Source organism: Daphnia pulex, chromosome 9 (assembly GCF_021134715.1).
Source record: "Daphnia pulex isolate KAP4 chromosome 9, ASM2113471v1".
Classification (NCBI taxonomy): domain Eukaryota; kingdom Metazoa; phylum Arthropoda; class Branchiopoda; order Diplostraca; family Daphniidae; genus Daphnia; species Daphnia pulex.
In genome coordinates this window covers 6,131,284-6,148,288 of record NC_060025.1, presented here as the reverse complement: position 1 = coordinate 6,148,288, position 17,005 = coordinate 6,131,284, and the positions used below count along the sequence as shown (strand labels likewise).

Genomic DNA, 17,005 nt, shown 5'->3' with positions numbered 1-17,005 from the left:
TCACCAAACGCTATCAATCTCCAGTAAAAGAAGTGCTGATAGGTAGTTACTTACATTTAATTTTAACAAGATCCGATATGACGTCGGGTGGCGGGGCGCAGCCTCCGCCACACCAAGTCACGCCATATCAGATTAGGTTTTTTGGAATTGAATTTGTATTTAATGTTTGGATAGAAACATGCGGAAACGTGCTTTTCATCTCTTTCTCAATTTCCGCATATTACATTCTTCCGGAAACTAAGGGCATAGCATTTTTAAAAATATTATTTTATTACTTTTTATAATACCTTTATAACGGAATATTATTATTATTTGATAACTATTCTATAGCTCTGTCTTTATAAAACTATACCAATACAACTATACCAACTAGTATACGCTTAGAATTCCCTTCGGGTACCTGTCGGCGTACGTACGCTGCCTACAGTTCTGAAAGATGGAATCAGCAAGGCCAAAAAAGCCATTCCGTCCTCCCGTTCGTCCACCACTAGATCGTTTCTGGGTTCGAAATCCGGCCACATGGCCGTCAATCCGTTTGGTCACAACAAATCCAATGCCAATCGGCGTCACATTGGCGTTTCATAGTCAACTTCCTCTTCAATCGCCCACTTAAACGAGACGAGTCACATTGAAGATTGCCTGCATTCACCCATAACTGCCCGGCAACCTGACATGAACTCTGCTTCCGGTGGAGGCAGCAAATGGGCCATCCGGCAAGTTGCCAATTCCGAGCTTCGAAAACAGCGATCTACCTCTATGGACGCCATCATGTTCCTGGAGCTTTTGGAGAACGAAATCAAAGAGATGTAAGGCGGAGGCGGAGCCAGCGGCGATGTATGTAAGGCACGGCTTACAGGAGGAATAATGGGAAGGTACTTGGGGTGCAAGACTATATGTATTACTTGTCAGGTAAACGGGAGTACAAGAGAGTAAATGCCGGGAGGGAGAGCGTAAGGCCGAGAGAGAGAAAGGAGGAGGGGGAGCGGCGGTTTGTATCTGGCGGGTTCGCCGGGTCAGCATCTCATCAGGTTGGTCTGAGCCTTCTAGGTTGGTTTGGAGTTGCGTGAGAGCCGGTCTTGGCTGAGAAGGTGCTGACTCGGGGGTTGCTGAGTCCGCATGCTGTGATGTCGGGGGTGACGTCGGGCAGTGTCGGTTGTGACGTCAGGGTGTGACGTCCTTGGAGGTGGCCATCCTGAAATGGGTGGGGCTGCCGCGGGGTATTACAGAGCCGTATCCTTTAAAGACGACTCTCGGAGTTGGCATTTATTGTTGAATATAATGCGAGGTAGAGGGAGAGAAAAAAAATTGGGAAACTGGGGTGAAGGCGGATTTTTCGGGAACATTATCTAGTCTTTGAAAAGAAGTAAGTAATCTTTGGGGAGGACATAGACCTAACGTAAATGCAAACATAGAAACTGAGCAAATAAAGAGAGTTAAGGTAAAAATAGAGGGTAAAAAAAACGTGAAAAACGGATGAGCTAAATAGAGAAATTTTCGTATGGGAGGCGTAAAAAGAAGGATATGTAGCTCGCGGTTAGTACTAAAAAATGTAAGGGAACTAGAGGAGAAACGGAAATATACTACTGTTTGGCACGTATGGTAAGCGAGAAAAGGCGTGAGAAAAGACAATGCGAAGAGAAACTGGGGAGTAATGCGGAAAGGAGAAACAAGAACCAAACAACAAATACAAATATATTGGCGCAAAACAAGGAATACAGAGAGAGAAAAAAATAGGAAAATTAAAAAAACATATAGATAAGGAAAAAATCAAAACAAAGGGGAATGATAGGGAAGAGAGAAAAACATAGTGATTATTTTGTTTGAGGGATAATATGATAAGGTGAAATAACTGCTAGCGTTGCTAGTGGCCGCTTTCGCCGCATGAGGGGCATGTTGGGCCGCGCCGTTGTTGCTGTTTTGGCCGGTCACCGCGCATGATTGCAGGCTGTGGCCAACTGATGGTGGTTCCGGAAATTTAAATTTTAAATTCCTTGGGACCAGCGCGTCGAATCCATAGACCAATTTCGCTGTGATTTCCGCGATTAGGATGAAAAAGTTTGGGTTGTGGGGTAACGGGAATTTGGCCTTACCCAAGATGTTGACGGTTGTTTTCGTGATCCGGTCGTAGATTGTAGTCGATTTCCTAGTGGACCCTTGTAATCGATAGCCACTGCGTCGGTGCTTTCTTGGAACCATTCTGGTGACGCCAGCGACATGGTTAAACCAGTCGAGAGGATTGTCCAATTTTCCCCAGGATTTGGGTAAAGGGGGTTCATGCGTCTTGCTTCGTTCACGATGATTTGCATTCCCAAGGCTAGGAGAGTGTCCATTCCTAGGATTACGGGAAATCCTATTTCGCAATCGGCCACGACGTACATGATTGCCGTCGTGGAGTTGTTGCCAGTCGTGGAGTGCTGTCACTGGGTCGGTAACGGTGTCCCGGCACTGGCAACGCAAACACTGTAAACACTTTGCCATTGACTCGCGAATGAGCGAGATGGCTAACCCTGTGGAGAAATACGCGGTCACTACCACGTTGTTAAACACTAGTAGCTTTTTTTACTCTGTTCTCCATTCTGTTGAAGCCTGCTGGGGTTGAAGTTTGAAGTCGACTGACCCAAGGTTCCAACAATCTCATTTGACGAGACTGTTGCCTAACGAAAAGTGAGCGGGCCCTCGTCGACTTGTTTCGAGAAAAACGAGTAGTCTCCGTTGAATCGGAGATGCTCATAAAGCTGCTGGAATTTACTACATTGTGTGGGGCCAGTTATTATATATATGGGAGAAAAAAACTTAGAGGCCTGTAGGCCTAGCGATTACTGATTACTGATAGCTATATTGGTAAAGAATGAAATCACCAAAGCGTTCCTCTGAACCTACGGAGTTTTTTCGTGATTGGGACGCGCTCGTAAAGAGTAAAGAGAGGCTTTCGAACGTTGTGATTCTACTTGACGAACGGAGAGGACGCTTTAAAAGGTTGCCACAAAAGACTTTTCAAAACTGCCGATTACTGAAATTGTCTCCCTTTTTCACACATATTTTCTTTTCGGCAAAATGCAAATTGCAAAATGCAATTCAAAGGTGCAGCCGTAACTGTAAAATTCATGTTTGCAACGAGAGCTGCACTCAGGGTAGAAGCCGACGAAAGTGTAGTAGGGCGACCTGCCCCCTCTAATTGGCGATGTGAGGTGGGAAAGGGCAACTTGTCCCCCCTCAAAGATGGCCAACCCACCCCTGGGGTAATTTTATCACGTATTTGAATATACTGGAAAGTAAATTAACTGCAACCGATGCAAATACTCGAAGAAAAAAAATATATTTATAACTTGAGGGATACGCTTCCAAAAAAAACATCATCATATGAATATTTTCCACCTTCGTCGAAGGAAGAAATTTTTTTTTCGAGTAACGGAGTGGGGTGAAAAAGAAATACGTAATATTTCAGGATTACTCATCAAGATTAAGTGTCTCTAGAGGGACAATCGTCTCATTTTCGATGGGGATTTACTCTTCCCCCGATCTACAATAAATCATTCTAGTCGGTGGGATTGATTGCCGATTGCTTAACAAAGCTAGCTCAATCGTTCTTATTCTTGCTGCCATGTTCTGATCGTTGAACAGTATACAATACTGCAACGCATTCATATTATTGTCGTCTGTTTTTACCAACACGTCCGTGTCGACCACGAATTCCCACTTTGATAATACTAGCGTGGTCCCTTGATTTCCCGACAATATAGCTGTCATCAACGGCGTCCGTTGCTTGTTGTCTTGGGCTGTCACCTCGGCTCCCCGCATACACAGATCGAAGACTATTGCTGTATTACTTGCTGCACACGCTAGCTGTAATGGGGTTTTGCCCGCTAAATTGCACGTATTTAAGTCGGTGAAATGTTCCAACATATGCCATGTGATGTGGACGGACGGTCCAGCACATGCGATGTGTAACATTGAATTTCCCAAAATGTCTATTTGTTTTATGTCAGCGTCTTGTAGCAAAAGGATGTCAACGGCGACCTCATTTCCATGGCTGACGACCCATGCTAAGGCGCCGTGGCCACTGTCGTCTACGAGATTAATATAGGGTATTTTTGCTAATAGCTTAAAGACGTATATATTTTAAAACTCTACTGCGATTTGTAAGGGGAATTTGTTCTGTTGCGTACGCTTTTCTGGACCTTGTCCAAAAGGAAGTAAATACTGAAAAAATTTAATGTTCCCTTTCATGACCGTCACCATAAGCGGGTCGTGTCCGTCATGGTCCTTCATGTCCATATCGATAAAATTTGTAGGTGGCAAATGTGTTAAGCTAAATTACTGTCATGTGAAAGCGCTAGCAAATGTAGTAACTTTTGACCGTCAGCGTTTTGTATATTAACATCCGCTCCTGACACCGTGAGGATCATGACCGTCTTCTCTGACGCATTAAAAACGGCATAGTGTAGGGCTGTATTACCTTGATTATCCCGTTCATTTACTTTGACTCCTAGTTGGAAAAGAATGGCGACAATACGGCAGGCGGAGTGCTGAGCAGCGGCGCTTAGAGGTGTTTCCAGTCTATTATTTTTAATGTTGATGTCACACTTGTTCACTTCTTCGCCAATTCCTCTCACACTGTTCGAACGGGCATATTTATGCAACACGCTATCACCATTTAAAGGCTATGGGCCTACACGTTTACTGAGGAGTCACTTTGAGGCACTCATTTCACAGCGTACTGACTGCACAATGCTACACGTTGAAGTCGAAGGCTGAACTGTAACCGAAAAGAGTTATGTTGGCGTGTGAAAAAGTTTTAGTCAGTTTGTTAATTAGTTGATTAACGATTGCCAGCTGCGTCAGGGGATACTGTTTAGTTGTTTTTAATTGCACCAACTGACACTCGATTTCCCTTCGCTCTACTCGGTCAGCATATGGGCTTTCTGTCGCCGTCTTTCTTGCAGTCCGATGGCGAGGTGTTCCAGGATTTTTCTCAGTCCAATTATACGTGACTTATATTTCCATATTATACTAAGTACAATTATAGGAAATAGGGCCGCGGCAATGACTGACCCGTACGAAACTTTTAGCTTGAATTTTGACTGTTAGCTAATAACAGCTCACCCGGCGCTAGGCTAAAAAATCAAACCAGCTATAATGCTGCAATCACCTCGAAATTTTTCATCTTAAAATAATTCCCCTTTTTTTAAGCAGATATCAGCTTTTTTTCAAGCTAGGGCGTTTTCTTATCTTGCTTGAAAAAATTAACCTGAAAACCAGCTTGAATTTTCCCCCCTTAATATTTTTCCTGACTGTAAGCTAATTCCAGTATGGAAATTTTAATCTAGGGTTTCGCTCCACTTTTTTAAGCAGATATTCAGCTTTTATTTTCCAAGCTAGGTTGTTTTCTGATCTGGCTTGAAATTATTTACCTTTAAATCAGCTCGAATTTTTTCCCCTTAACATATTTCCTAACTGTTTCAGCTAATTCTAGTATTGGATTTTTAATCTAGGGTTTCGCTTATAATTTGATCGAAATAAATCATGATATTAAAAAAAGGTTAAACAAATGCGGCATGTGGGGTGGTCAGGCACAGACACAAAATAATTAGGCCTACAATTTTTTTTTAATTTACAACCTAAAAACCTACGCATAGTAGGTACGTATAATAGGTATGGGCAAAAGGTGAAATTTAGAAAATATTTTTTACATTAAAAATGGTTTGTTTTTATATAAGTTTTTAGTGAAATTAGAAGTCTGTGTGAAGAATTAGGCCTATCGACACAATTATAACAGCATCAAATATTTTTTACTGAGTATATATCAAAAGATATCAGATCGGGACAACCAGCAACAGTAATTAAGTAGGTGCAGCAAAAAACTCTTATTCAGAAAATGGATGGGTGACCCTGCTAACAATGGGAATGCGCACGGAAAGATCTTTTTCTTCATTAGGTAAGGCAGCGAGAAAATTTCAAGCTGCCTTCAATCTAAGATTTATATAGCTAGGAAAATAAAAGCTTAATCTACTCTAAAATTCCCAACATGAAATTTAAAAATTTTGACATGAAAATTTCTAGCTAAAACCACCTAACTTCGTAGCTAATTCTAGCACAGAATTAGCTAAAAGTTTCGTACGGGGAGATTAATTATGCTTGGAGTTTCGATGTTCATCCCAGTAAGTTTCAGTGGCGAGACTCTTCATGCTCGTTCACTAATATTGCTGACAAGTTTTTTTAATTAAATTCGTGGATTCTGCTGACTATTTCGTTCACTGAAGTTATCGCTTCATACTCAAGTCTATCAAAAATTTCATGGGAGTTAATTAAATATTGAGCTTCGTTTTCTCTTAATTCTTCAAATTTTGCTGTAAGGTAGAGAGTAAAAAGATGAGACGATGGTTAAATTAAGCTCCATTCGCCATCTTTCCACATGTTTGGTTTTTCGTTTAAATTAACAAAATTATTTGGCCAAAAACACTCTTCGAATGGATGTTACGAAAATCCATCTTTGCCTACTGTAAAGTCTTTGTAGATGGGTTCCGATCCACATCTTGTTTCTTTCATCCCCACTGAAATATTAACTGGTGTACATTGTTGTACCATAAAATATTCACCACAAGTTTTAAGTCGTTGACACATAGGAAGTTTGTTTGCACGGGCAACTAGTAAACCGTTTTGCTCCGCCAGTAGCATTAATGTATATTTACGCACTTGAAGGTTTCCACAATAAATTTTATTTATTTATTTTTCCAACATGTTTTCATGGGTCGTCACTTGACGCTCCATATACAGATGAAGTTGTAGCAAAAGGGGTTGGCTATCGTCCACCTTCCGTTTAATACGAATTTTGGGTGGGCCAAATATCCATTTCTGATTTTTCTCTTGGGTGCTGTTTTTAGGGTAGATTAGCTACCGATTATTGCCGTTAGGCAACCTTCCCGCCTATTGGGCATGTTGGCCGTATTTTCAAATGTGTCGCTGTTTCAACGGAAATTTTGTCTTCGATCACAGTCCGTTGATATTACATGAAAATTTCTTATATTATCTTTATCTTTTACCTGCATTTTTCCCATGGTAGAACCTAAACCGTGCCTGAAATATTAGCGTCCCATACTATGATATAATCATGATGTCGAACAAAAGATACTTCAGAATTATTTGTAAACCAAAAGGAGAAGTGATCGTGCAATATAAGCAGTCTTTTCGGACAATAATCTTTTGGAGCATGCAATTAACTACGCTGTATTCTTTTGTTTGTATCCACGCACCATCGCCTTCCAGTGAAGCTGTAAAAGAGAACGATTCCGCTGCTTCTTTCATTATATTATTTACACATCTATTATATTGTACCATTTCCCAACATTCTTTTTCAGCCACTAGCCGAGAAGAAGTTGTAAATGCCGTATTATATGACCCAAAAAAGAACCTACTATCCTACTATTTTTTTTGTTTTAGCCCAAGTTCTAGAGACGTAACCCCCAATGTGCATGAGGTTCTTCCTTAATAAAAAATTGATACTTTTTAATAATTGGTTGTACGGCTACTTGTTCTTTACAAAATGATGGGAGCTCCCTGTCCAGCAAGTTGATTGCCTTGGGAGTTTTGCAGTCGCAAATAGTAATATTTACTCCTTTCACCGTGGCAAAAGCGAGTTTCGACAGCAGTCCAAGTGCGAGTTGACTGTCCATCTAAAACATTTCTTTTTATTAATTACGATATCTTTGTGGAAGTTTCATTTTTTCTCTGAAATTATATCTATGTGGGACTACTGTATTTTTCTGTTGTGGGGCAACTCGCACTTTTTACTTTGTCCCTCTTGCTGGGGCTACTACGTTAGTAGCCTGCGGGCTTGCGCGGCCTTGGACTTTTTTCATGCGATCGGCATGTACTACCACCAGCTTCTTGCCGTCATCTTATACTATTTAGTAGCTGACATTCCTTTTGTTTTCTACCACTGTATATGGTGTTTCCACTTAATGAAACCCTGAGCTGGCTTGTAAGAGCAGAATCTCTTGTATTTTGTTCGACTTGACTTTGGCTCATGAAAATGAACACGGTGTACTTGTGATAATGGAAGTGGTGGTGGTTCCTAAGAAGGGATAAATAAGGTTAGGGACATATTCAGAGAAAGCGAGCACGAATAAAATTAAGCTACCTGTGGAGACAGGCTACGCACAAAGTGAGAATCACTCGTATACACAGAGTCGACAACCAGAGCTGAATGGGCCTGGGAGGGAACATAGATTATAATTAAGGCAATTGACATGACTTCATTAAAAGAACATACCAAGTAGTGTCCTATGACACACAAATGTTGGATATACCGTCACACACCTGATACAACTCAAGTGACGTCTCTAAAGAAACATAGGACACAGAATTAGTAGGAAAAATGCAACATAAATTCACAATCGACATACCTCAGAAGAAGAAGAGCGACACACACACACATGGGTCCTTAAACCCAGTAAATTGTCTTTGGGCAATCAGGGACAAATCAGTTTAACACGAGAGAGAGAAAGAGTGAAAGCCCAGAATTCAACGTGCTTTACAGACGACATTAATTGACATTAAAGAGGGGGAAAGGAGGGAGGGAAAACGTTGCCAAATTTAAGACGGGATCGCTTTCGCCGATCCATATGGCCTTTCCCAGGGCATGTTAAATTTTCCGGGCACGATGGCCAACTACTTAAATAAAATACTTTCGCCTATTTCAAAATTTACTCTTTTCGCTGTTATATCATAATAAAATTTTCTCTTTCTCTTTCGCTTTAATTTATCTATATTTAGCAATCTTAATCGCGTCATATATTTTTGCTGTGAGAAAATCATATTAATATCTGTTAAATTCCGGTTGCACGCGAACGGCATTAAATCGTCCGGTTCTGGTGCTTCTCTTCCATACATTAAATAAAAAGGACTATAACCAGTGCTAGAATTGACTGCGATATTATAAACAAAAACTGCTACATCTAAGAAATATGTCCATGTGTGGGGGTTGTCTTTAACATAACAAGAAATTATATCGGCAAGCGTTCTATTTGCACGTTCGACCATGCCGTCGCACTGAGGGCGGTAGGCCGACGTTCTTATGGCTTCTAGGCCACGCTGTTTATACAAACAATACATTACTTTTAAAGGACATTTATGCCTTGATCGGTCAATACCATTTCTGGCACACCGTGGTGCATTAGAATATTTTTATGAAAACTTTAGCTAGCGATTCTGCTGTACTATCCGGCATTGATGCAACTGTTATATATATAGTTAAATATTCGCCCATTTCTAAAATATACGGATGATTTTAGGGTCCTCATGGGGTCAATAGGCCCATAATGTTCATGGCGACAAATTTTTATACATGATCTGAGGGTGGGATCGGATTCAAAAGAGACTTGTTGTCTTCAACGACTTTTCGTTTCGCGCAAAACTCACATTTACGTATATAATCTCTATTATTTTACCATAAACGGCCATTTAAAACGTCTTTGAATTCTCGCTGTAGTCTTTTTTACGCCTAGATGCTCCGCGAATGGGCTATCATGAAATCTGATTAAAATCTTTTCTCTTAACGATTTTGGTACTAGTATTTTCCCGTCGGCCGTGCCGATTAAACCACTCTTAAATTCTTTAATTTGTTCGTCTTCGTTGATGTCACTCTTATATTCGTCTTCTTCGCTTTTCTTACGTTTTTTCGTGTTTTCCCTTGTGTCGCCTACTGCTAGAAAATATTCTTCCATGAACTGATTTTGTCGTTGTTGTTCAATATTTTTCTTACGCTTCTTTACAAAATTTATCTTTTCCCTGTTCCTGTAAAAACATTTCAGTAGTCAAAGCCTAATACTTTGTGTATGGCCAGACGTTGTGGCTACCTCTTTTGTCTCAGGCATTCTGCTTAGCCCAACAGCGTTCTGATTAGCTACACCAGGCCTAAAGACTGTTTTAAAATCGAATTTGTTGGTGAACAAGGCCCATGTAATAGCTTTACGCGACATATTCTCTGTTATTTTCGGAAATCCTTTTAGTCTTTCGTGATCGGTTTCTACCGTAAATTTCGTACCGTACAAATAATGATAAAATATTTTCAACTTATGATATATCGCATACGTCTCTTTATCTTTCGTGTGCCAATTTTTCCTGTGTTTCTTTTAATTTCTGTGACGCGTATGCTACTGCATATTCTACTTTTTCTCCGTTCACTATTTTTCTTCGTGCTAGAACTGATCCTACGGCAAATCCCGATGCGTCCGTTTGGACAAAAAACTCGAGGTTGAAATCTGGGAATCATAAAATCGGATTTTCTAACAAACATGTTTTCAAAAATTTAAACGTATTTTTTTCTTCGGGGCACCATCTAAATTCTTCTTTCTGTCTCGTTAATATCGTAAGTGCTCTCGCTTTATTCGCGTAATCCCATATAAATAAATAATAATAAATAATATAAACTTATTATAATATCCTGATAATCCCAAAAAACTTTTTACTTGTTTCTTATTCTGTGGTGTCGGATAATTTCTAATGGCTTCCATTAACTTCGGATCGGGTCTCAATCCTTCTTCTGATATAATATGTCCCAAATACTTTATTACTGCTTTTTTTAAAAATAAACATTTCCATAGCTTTATTTTCAATTCTCCCTCCCTTAATAGATTTAGTACGCATTTAATGTGTTAAATGTGATCGTCAATTGTTCAAGAATAAATAATTATGTCGTCCAAGTAAACTAGTGCCCACTTGTGAATAACTGGTTGTAATAAATTATTCATATAACGCTTAAATGTTGCTGGTGCATTCGTCAATTCGAATGGCACACGATTAAATTCATAATGACCCTGGCTAGTTGTAAAAGCTGTTTTATGCTTGTCGGCTTCCTCAATTTTCATCTGCCAATATCCGCTTCTCCGGCATCAACGTGAGTTTTTATAATCCGCTTTTCAATGAGAAGGAGTTACTTTATTAACGGCTCTTTGCTTAACCACCAGTTCAATACGTTCATTTCTTTATATATATATATTTGTAAGGACGGACAAGATAAAGGTTCTCAAGAGAAAATGGGTTCTAGTGTTGATCTCGAGATTTCCATCGACGACGCCATCAGTTTGAAAGCGTCAAGATGTTGCGTGGATCCGAGTCGAACTTGTGGGGTAGCGAACTGGAAGCCAATTACGCCTCGTCCTGTGAGGAAATTTTGAGTTCCAAGGACTCGCTCAACTTCATTCCTTCAGTCAAGGTAACATTTCAATTCATTTGGGAATTATTTTAAAAAAAATTATATTGTTGTATTTTTACTTTCCATAGCGATCATTCGAGATCGCAAATGAATCACAACAACACAACAACACGGGTTGTCTTACGAAACCTCCACCTGACTCTCCTGGTCCGCGCCAACGCCCAAGACGATAACTGTTTAAAAATTGGTCTGAATATGTGTATCATACAACTGGGCAACCTTTTTATTTTAATTTCTAGAATCGGACCAAGAGTTGAAACCACCCAGGAGAATAGGAACCAGTCCCATCACACGAGTGATTTTTTTTTTCTTCTTGAATTATTTCTGGATCTCATCCATAAATTAACCTAATTTGTTCTTTCTTCTTTGCTATTTTTTTTGTACGTTTTCTCTTTTTTTGGGTGGATAACGTTTTCTTTTTGTTTTGTTTTTTTTTTGTGTTGAGAAGAGAAATTCAATGACGGTGATCATTCACGATCAATCACGTCTCGTGTCGGAGGCGATCAAGGAGGCCCAAGACAAAACCAACGTTGTTGAGCGTGCCACGTGGATGGATTGGATCTGTAAATCCGTCCACGGACGAAGTCTTCTACACCAACAGCCATACTGGAGCAAAGGTATATTTTCCGTTTGGTTTTCTATAAGTTTCTCTCATGGGTTTCCTGGTGACAATGGAACCCAATTTGCAGCCCAACATCACCAGACCACACAAACATTTTGCCAGGATGAACTTATCACAAAAGGAATTCCGGTTTAGGTCGGTTTTTCTTATCCTTAAAAGGAAGTTTAGGATTTTTGTGGTTTACCGATAAAAAAAGAATTCGTTTGAATTTTTGTCGAAGCTTCATTGCATTGTTTAAAAGTTTCGTTAGTCTTGATTCACTCTCTTGGTGAATGGACACTCACCGAGGAGTTTGCCTGTGTAAAAGAGCCGACGCGCCCGTCCTTCAATGGCTGCGCTCCATCCGATACCAAACGGCCAGTGAAGATACCGTTTCTCATTCGGTACGACTAAAAGATTTGATCAAAAGTAAAATAATTCAATCCATCGGGGTTGACGATGACATGAGTAGAACCTGGATACGATCACTTTGCCCATGTTTCCGCGATTCCAATGCCCCAACCGAAGAACAGGATCAACGTTTGAATTTACTGACAAACCAGTTGAGTACAGCAAGTAGTTTAACCCTTCCAAAGGGTGAATGCAGCATCTTATCGATCGAGGACTCTCCACGTCACGTTTCGCCTGGCCGTGATCAAGTCGCTTCTGAATCAACTGGCGCTGCCGATTTAAGTCGAGAAATCGAAGAGGAATTGGTCATTGTTCAGCCAGAAGTGGTGGTGCAGACGAGAAAAAGACTTATTGTCCGTCAGCCGAATCTGCCACGCATTTCTGAAGCTACCGACAGCTGCTTCAACCAAGTGGTTGAAGAAGATTTGAAATTTGCTCGACAGACTTGGATTCATTTCTCCCAATGTTTCGAGATTGATTTCTGCCTCCAGCCACCGACGCCCAGCACGGATAGACGCCCTCAGCTATATTCGGAACTTTGTGGTGGAGATGATGCGGCGTCGCCGTTAGTAGAGGACGCTAGATCTAGGCAGCATCAGCGACATTCTTGGCCCGCCGTCTTGACGACGCGGCAGCGTCGTTCCCGTTGCCAATGGCTCAGCCAGTCAAGTGTTTTCCTTTCATTCGAAAAAAACGAAGGAGAAGTAACAGGAGAAAAGAATTCCATTGCCCGCATCCTGTTGCACAACAGCCAATCGCAGACGCTGGAGCCGCAGCGTGTCCTCACATGCGCCAATGCCTCTGAGGCGTTTTCCTGGAACGACGCACTTGTTCTGCGAAATCGACTATCTCATCCCAACGATCTAGCTCAGGTGTCCTGAAAAACAATCGATGCATTTGACCCACAACCACAAAATAATTTGGCTCTTTTCTGTTCCGCGCATAATTTAAAAGAAATTAGTTTTCTAAATTTAATTCTATAATTAATCTCGTTTGTTTTCTTTTTTCACCAATTTTAATGGGTCATTTGCAGTGGTATACATCACTAGACAACGAGGGCCGCGTCTTTTTCTACGAAGATGATAGCAGCGAGTCTCTGTGGTCCCTTCCTCAAGTTACATCCGTTCCCGCTTTGACGTCAACAGAGAGTGAACCGGTAATTGAATAATTCTTTACAATTGAATGATTGATTGTGAATTTTTATTGCACTCGTCCTTTCTTCTCCCGTTAATCAATCAATCGAAGAAACAGCAGGGTATTCAGCAAGGTGTTTATTATCCAAAAGGGAGTGAATTCAGTCCCAAAATGAATGAACAAATGACAGTCACCCCCGTGTCTACATCCAAATGGGATATGGTCCGTCAAAGGACGTCGAAAGCCGATCGCAACAGCAAAACTCAATCAATGGTCTTGACTAACTTCAGGTAAAATGAAACGAACAAACGACTTGTATTCATTAACGTCATACCTTTCTATTTTACTTTTTTCTTTCTCTTTAATTGGAATGAATAAGTGGATGTCTCGATAACATTGCAGTCGAGAATGTAAGTGGAGAGACCAGTCGTGTAACGTTATTAGCCCCGGCCAAGACGGCCTCACTACCTCGCAATATTCAGCCACAATGGTCTAATTTGCAAGGGGGTAGCATCGTAAGTGATTACCTGAAAAATCTTGATATCGTAAGTTTTTCCTTGTCTTTTCTCTTCCTTTTCACTTTAATTTTTTGTTGTTGAACTGCCATTTTTTAGTATTTTGGGTTCTGTGTGTTTGGGGGAGGGGCGAATAGAGAGAAATTGCGTTTGGATCCAGACCGTCCACGATAATGTTAAGTTCTGCAGTCAATAAAACAAAAATTGTTTTTTTTTTTTGGCTTTTCCAACAAATAATTTACCACAACTGATTGCACTTAAATTTAGGAGCCGCGCTCCAATTCACCAATTGGCTTTGATTTGCCACTAATCATGACACTTGCTTGTTTTAGCTGATATTTTGAAAATTAAATGTGAATCATTTGACTAATTTTTTCATTTATATATTAGCGAGTTCTGCAACAGGGTTTCCTATACAAAACCAAACTGACTGATAACGGCAAGAAAATCCGTAAAAATTGGACTTCCTCTTGGGTGGTCCTGACGGATTTGTTCCTTTTTCTCTTCAAAGAATTCTCGTAATATATTAGATTGTGCTTCTTTACATACATTATTATTCGAATTCAATTTCCATTAACGCGCCAATGTAGGGCGAAAACTTCTAACACAGCCGCTGGATCATCCACAGGAACCAACAAGCCGGAATTATGCGTGGATTTGAACGGGGCGACGATCGAGTGGGTGGCCGTCAAATCCAGTCGCAAAGGAGTTTTCCAAGTGTGGACGCTCCTCGGCGTCCAGCTCTTGTTGCAAGACGAGGATGAAACCAACGCTGTTGTATGGTTTAATGAGATTAAACGAGCCATTCAGCAATTGCCTTGCGGGACAAAAGGTAGCAACATATTTATCGAGTTTCTCATGTGACACTTTTCAACCGACGATTCTGACATAGTAGAAACTACCAATCACTACCCTTCACAGCATTCGTCGCCTTTGATTGGTTCGAAACCCAAGAAATTGTCGTTGGAAAAAAGTTTCTCGCCGGTGGAATCGAGGCACAAACGCAACGATTCGCTAACACAATACTTACGTCCTCCTTCACCCGACTCACCAGTGAGCTTCAGCAATAGCAGCAGTCTGATGAAGCAAGGCAGCAGGAAAAACAAATTGGGACGGACCAAATCCACAAAAGTTCCTTTCCTTGGCAGTACGGAGGATTTGACTGCGGTTGCACCAGGATCCAGCCGGGAAAGACAAGATAACTTGAGAGACAAGCTGCGGAAATTCTTCGTCCGCCGCCCAACTGTCGATTTACTCGTCAAAAAAGGCATTTGGAAGGATGAGCCTGTTTTTGGTTGCCATTTGTCCGCCCTATGCAACTTCGACGGGTCGACGGTGCCCAAATTTGTACAGCAAGTGATCCAGCTGATTGAGAGCAAACAGGAGAACATGAAAGCGGATGGAATCTATCGAGCCAGCGGCAATCTCTCGCAAATTCAAAAGATTCGTTGTCAGGTAATTAATCATTTTCACGGTCTTGTGGAAGAATGGAGGATAACAATTTTCTTGTTGGAAATAGGTGGATCAGTACAATTGGGCCATTTTGGAAATCGAAGACGACGTTCATGTATTGACAGGTTGCCTGAAGCTCTTTTTTCGTGAACTTAAAGAGCCGCTTATTCCTTGCCCACTTTTTGAGAAAGCCCTTCAGGCCACCAATTATCAGGGACCCAATCCGGAACGAATACGTCGATATCGAGGTACGTCAATTTGATTAAAGTTGTTTTTAAAATAAACTAATTCAATTTTTATGAACGTAGACATCGCCGAGTCATTGCCGACAGAGAACTATGACACGTTGCAGTATCTGTTGCAGCATTTGCTCAAAATCACGGTATACCGCGAGTACAACCGGATGCACATCTCCAATTTGGCCATTGTTTTTGGACCAACTCTGATGTGGGCTGCAACCGTCTCCAACAACCTGGCGTTGGACATGATGCAACAAAACCTGGTTGTTGAAGCGTTGCTAAGCAACTACCACAATATTTTCAACAGGTGATTCCTGTTTCCATGGATCGGTCCTTCCACACACATAACTAAACACTTGGGTCCGATTGGATGAAATTAACTGGGTAGCAAAATTAAATAAAATCGTGTCTTTCTCTTGTGGTTTAGATGCCAATTATGGACAGAAGTTGGCCACTCTAAATTTTACATGCACACACACATACCCATACTTTCCAACTGCTGCCTTAAATTTATGTCTATTGTTGAACAGTTGTAGAATATATTATGGCCGCCATCTTCGTATCCGAAATCTGATTGTATCATATGAAATGACGCAAGGATTTCCGTTTGAGAGATAGGCGTTTGCTGTTTCTTTGATTGTGATTGCCTTCCCTTTTCTTTCCACACAAATTACTGTTATCTTAATGTTAATTAACTGTTTGTGCTAATCAGAATAGCTTGTGAAGATAAAGTGAGAAATTATAATTAAAAGGAATGGGTAATAATTTTGTTGTATTTAAGTGAAGAATTAAAATTATAGACTACTACTGTGTGTCTATGTGTAATACTGAGGTGTGGCACGCAGTTTATTATTATTGAAAAATCCTTCGATTCTTTTCGTGTGACTTTATTTTCCTCTGCCCTTTTATTCTCCTCCTGCCCACACATCAAAAACACATCCACACATTTCCGGTATAGATTGTTTTATCAGTAACATTGATACATCAACAAAAACGCTGTTAAAAGCGGAAATGTGAAATTTCAGAGAATTATTTCATTTTTAAGGAACTGTAATACAACAAAGTTCGCCCCACTCAATGACCCCTCAGACTTTTCAATCAAATCATTTGTTGCGATTTCATGCGAAATTGTTAAACTAAAATTGTTCAACTGCATTACAACGTCACTCCAAAAAAATAGTGGAAAACAATGAACCAAATAATTTAACCGCACGCTCCCGGACTTCCCTTATAACAGCCGTACGCGTGTTGGTTAGAAGTCGAATTTAAAAATAACCCATGATCTCACATATTTAGTAATTTCGTAATCTTTTTATTTGTCTTTTATTTGAAGCAAGCTAAATCAAAATCAAAGTAAGCTTACAGCTAGTAAATTTTTTATAGATAATGCGAACCCTTTTGTGTTTTTAGGTTGTAACTTTCAGCGTTTAAATCATACGGG

At 40.5% G+C, this 17,005-nt stretch overlaps 1 protein-coding gene and 1 long non-coding RNA gene across 9 annotated transcripts; one reads left to right on the top strand and one right to left on the bottom strand.

The window, feature by feature from the left end:
• Nucleotides 1-7,979: 7,979 nt before the first annotated feature.
• On the bottom strand, nt 7,980-8,564 carry LOC124201782. Its single transcript, XR_006877681.1, has 4 exons — nt 8,403-8,564; nt 8,270-8,339; nt 8,138-8,209; nt 7,980-8,071 (listed from the first exon to the last, which is right to left on the bottom strand). It is a non-coding gene; the product is annotated as an uncharacterized LOC124201782 (long non-coding RNA).
• Nucleotides 8,565-12,078: 3,514 nt separating this feature from the next.
• LOC124201879 (rho GTPase-activating protein 15-like) lies at nt 12,079-16,642 on the top strand. Of its 8 annotated transcripts, none has more exons than XM_046598134.1 (9): nt 12,079-13,096; nt 13,258-13,380; nt 13,470-13,648; nt 13,738-13,873; nt 14,264-14,391; nt 14,464-14,705; nt 14,766-15,328; nt 15,393-15,573; nt 15,634-16,642. In XM_046598134.1, the coding sequence occupies exons 1-9, from the start codon at nt 12,107-12,109 to the stop codon at nt 15,873-15,875; spliced, it is 2,784 nt and encodes a 927-aa protein (XP_046454090.1). In that variant the 5' UTR covers nt 12,079-12,106; the 3' UTR covers nt 15,876-16,642. The 8 variants fall into 8 exon arrangements, with proteins under 8 accessions (XP_046454090.1, XP_046454089.1, XP_046454088.1 ...); XM_046598133.1 differs by having other exon boundaries at nt 12,080-13,096; nt 13,476-13,648; nt 13,738-13,903; nt 14,769-15,328; XM_046598132.1 differs by having other exon boundaries at nt 12,080-13,096; nt 13,476-13,648; nt 13,738-13,903.
• Nucleotides 16,643-17,005: the final 363 nt, after the last annotated feature.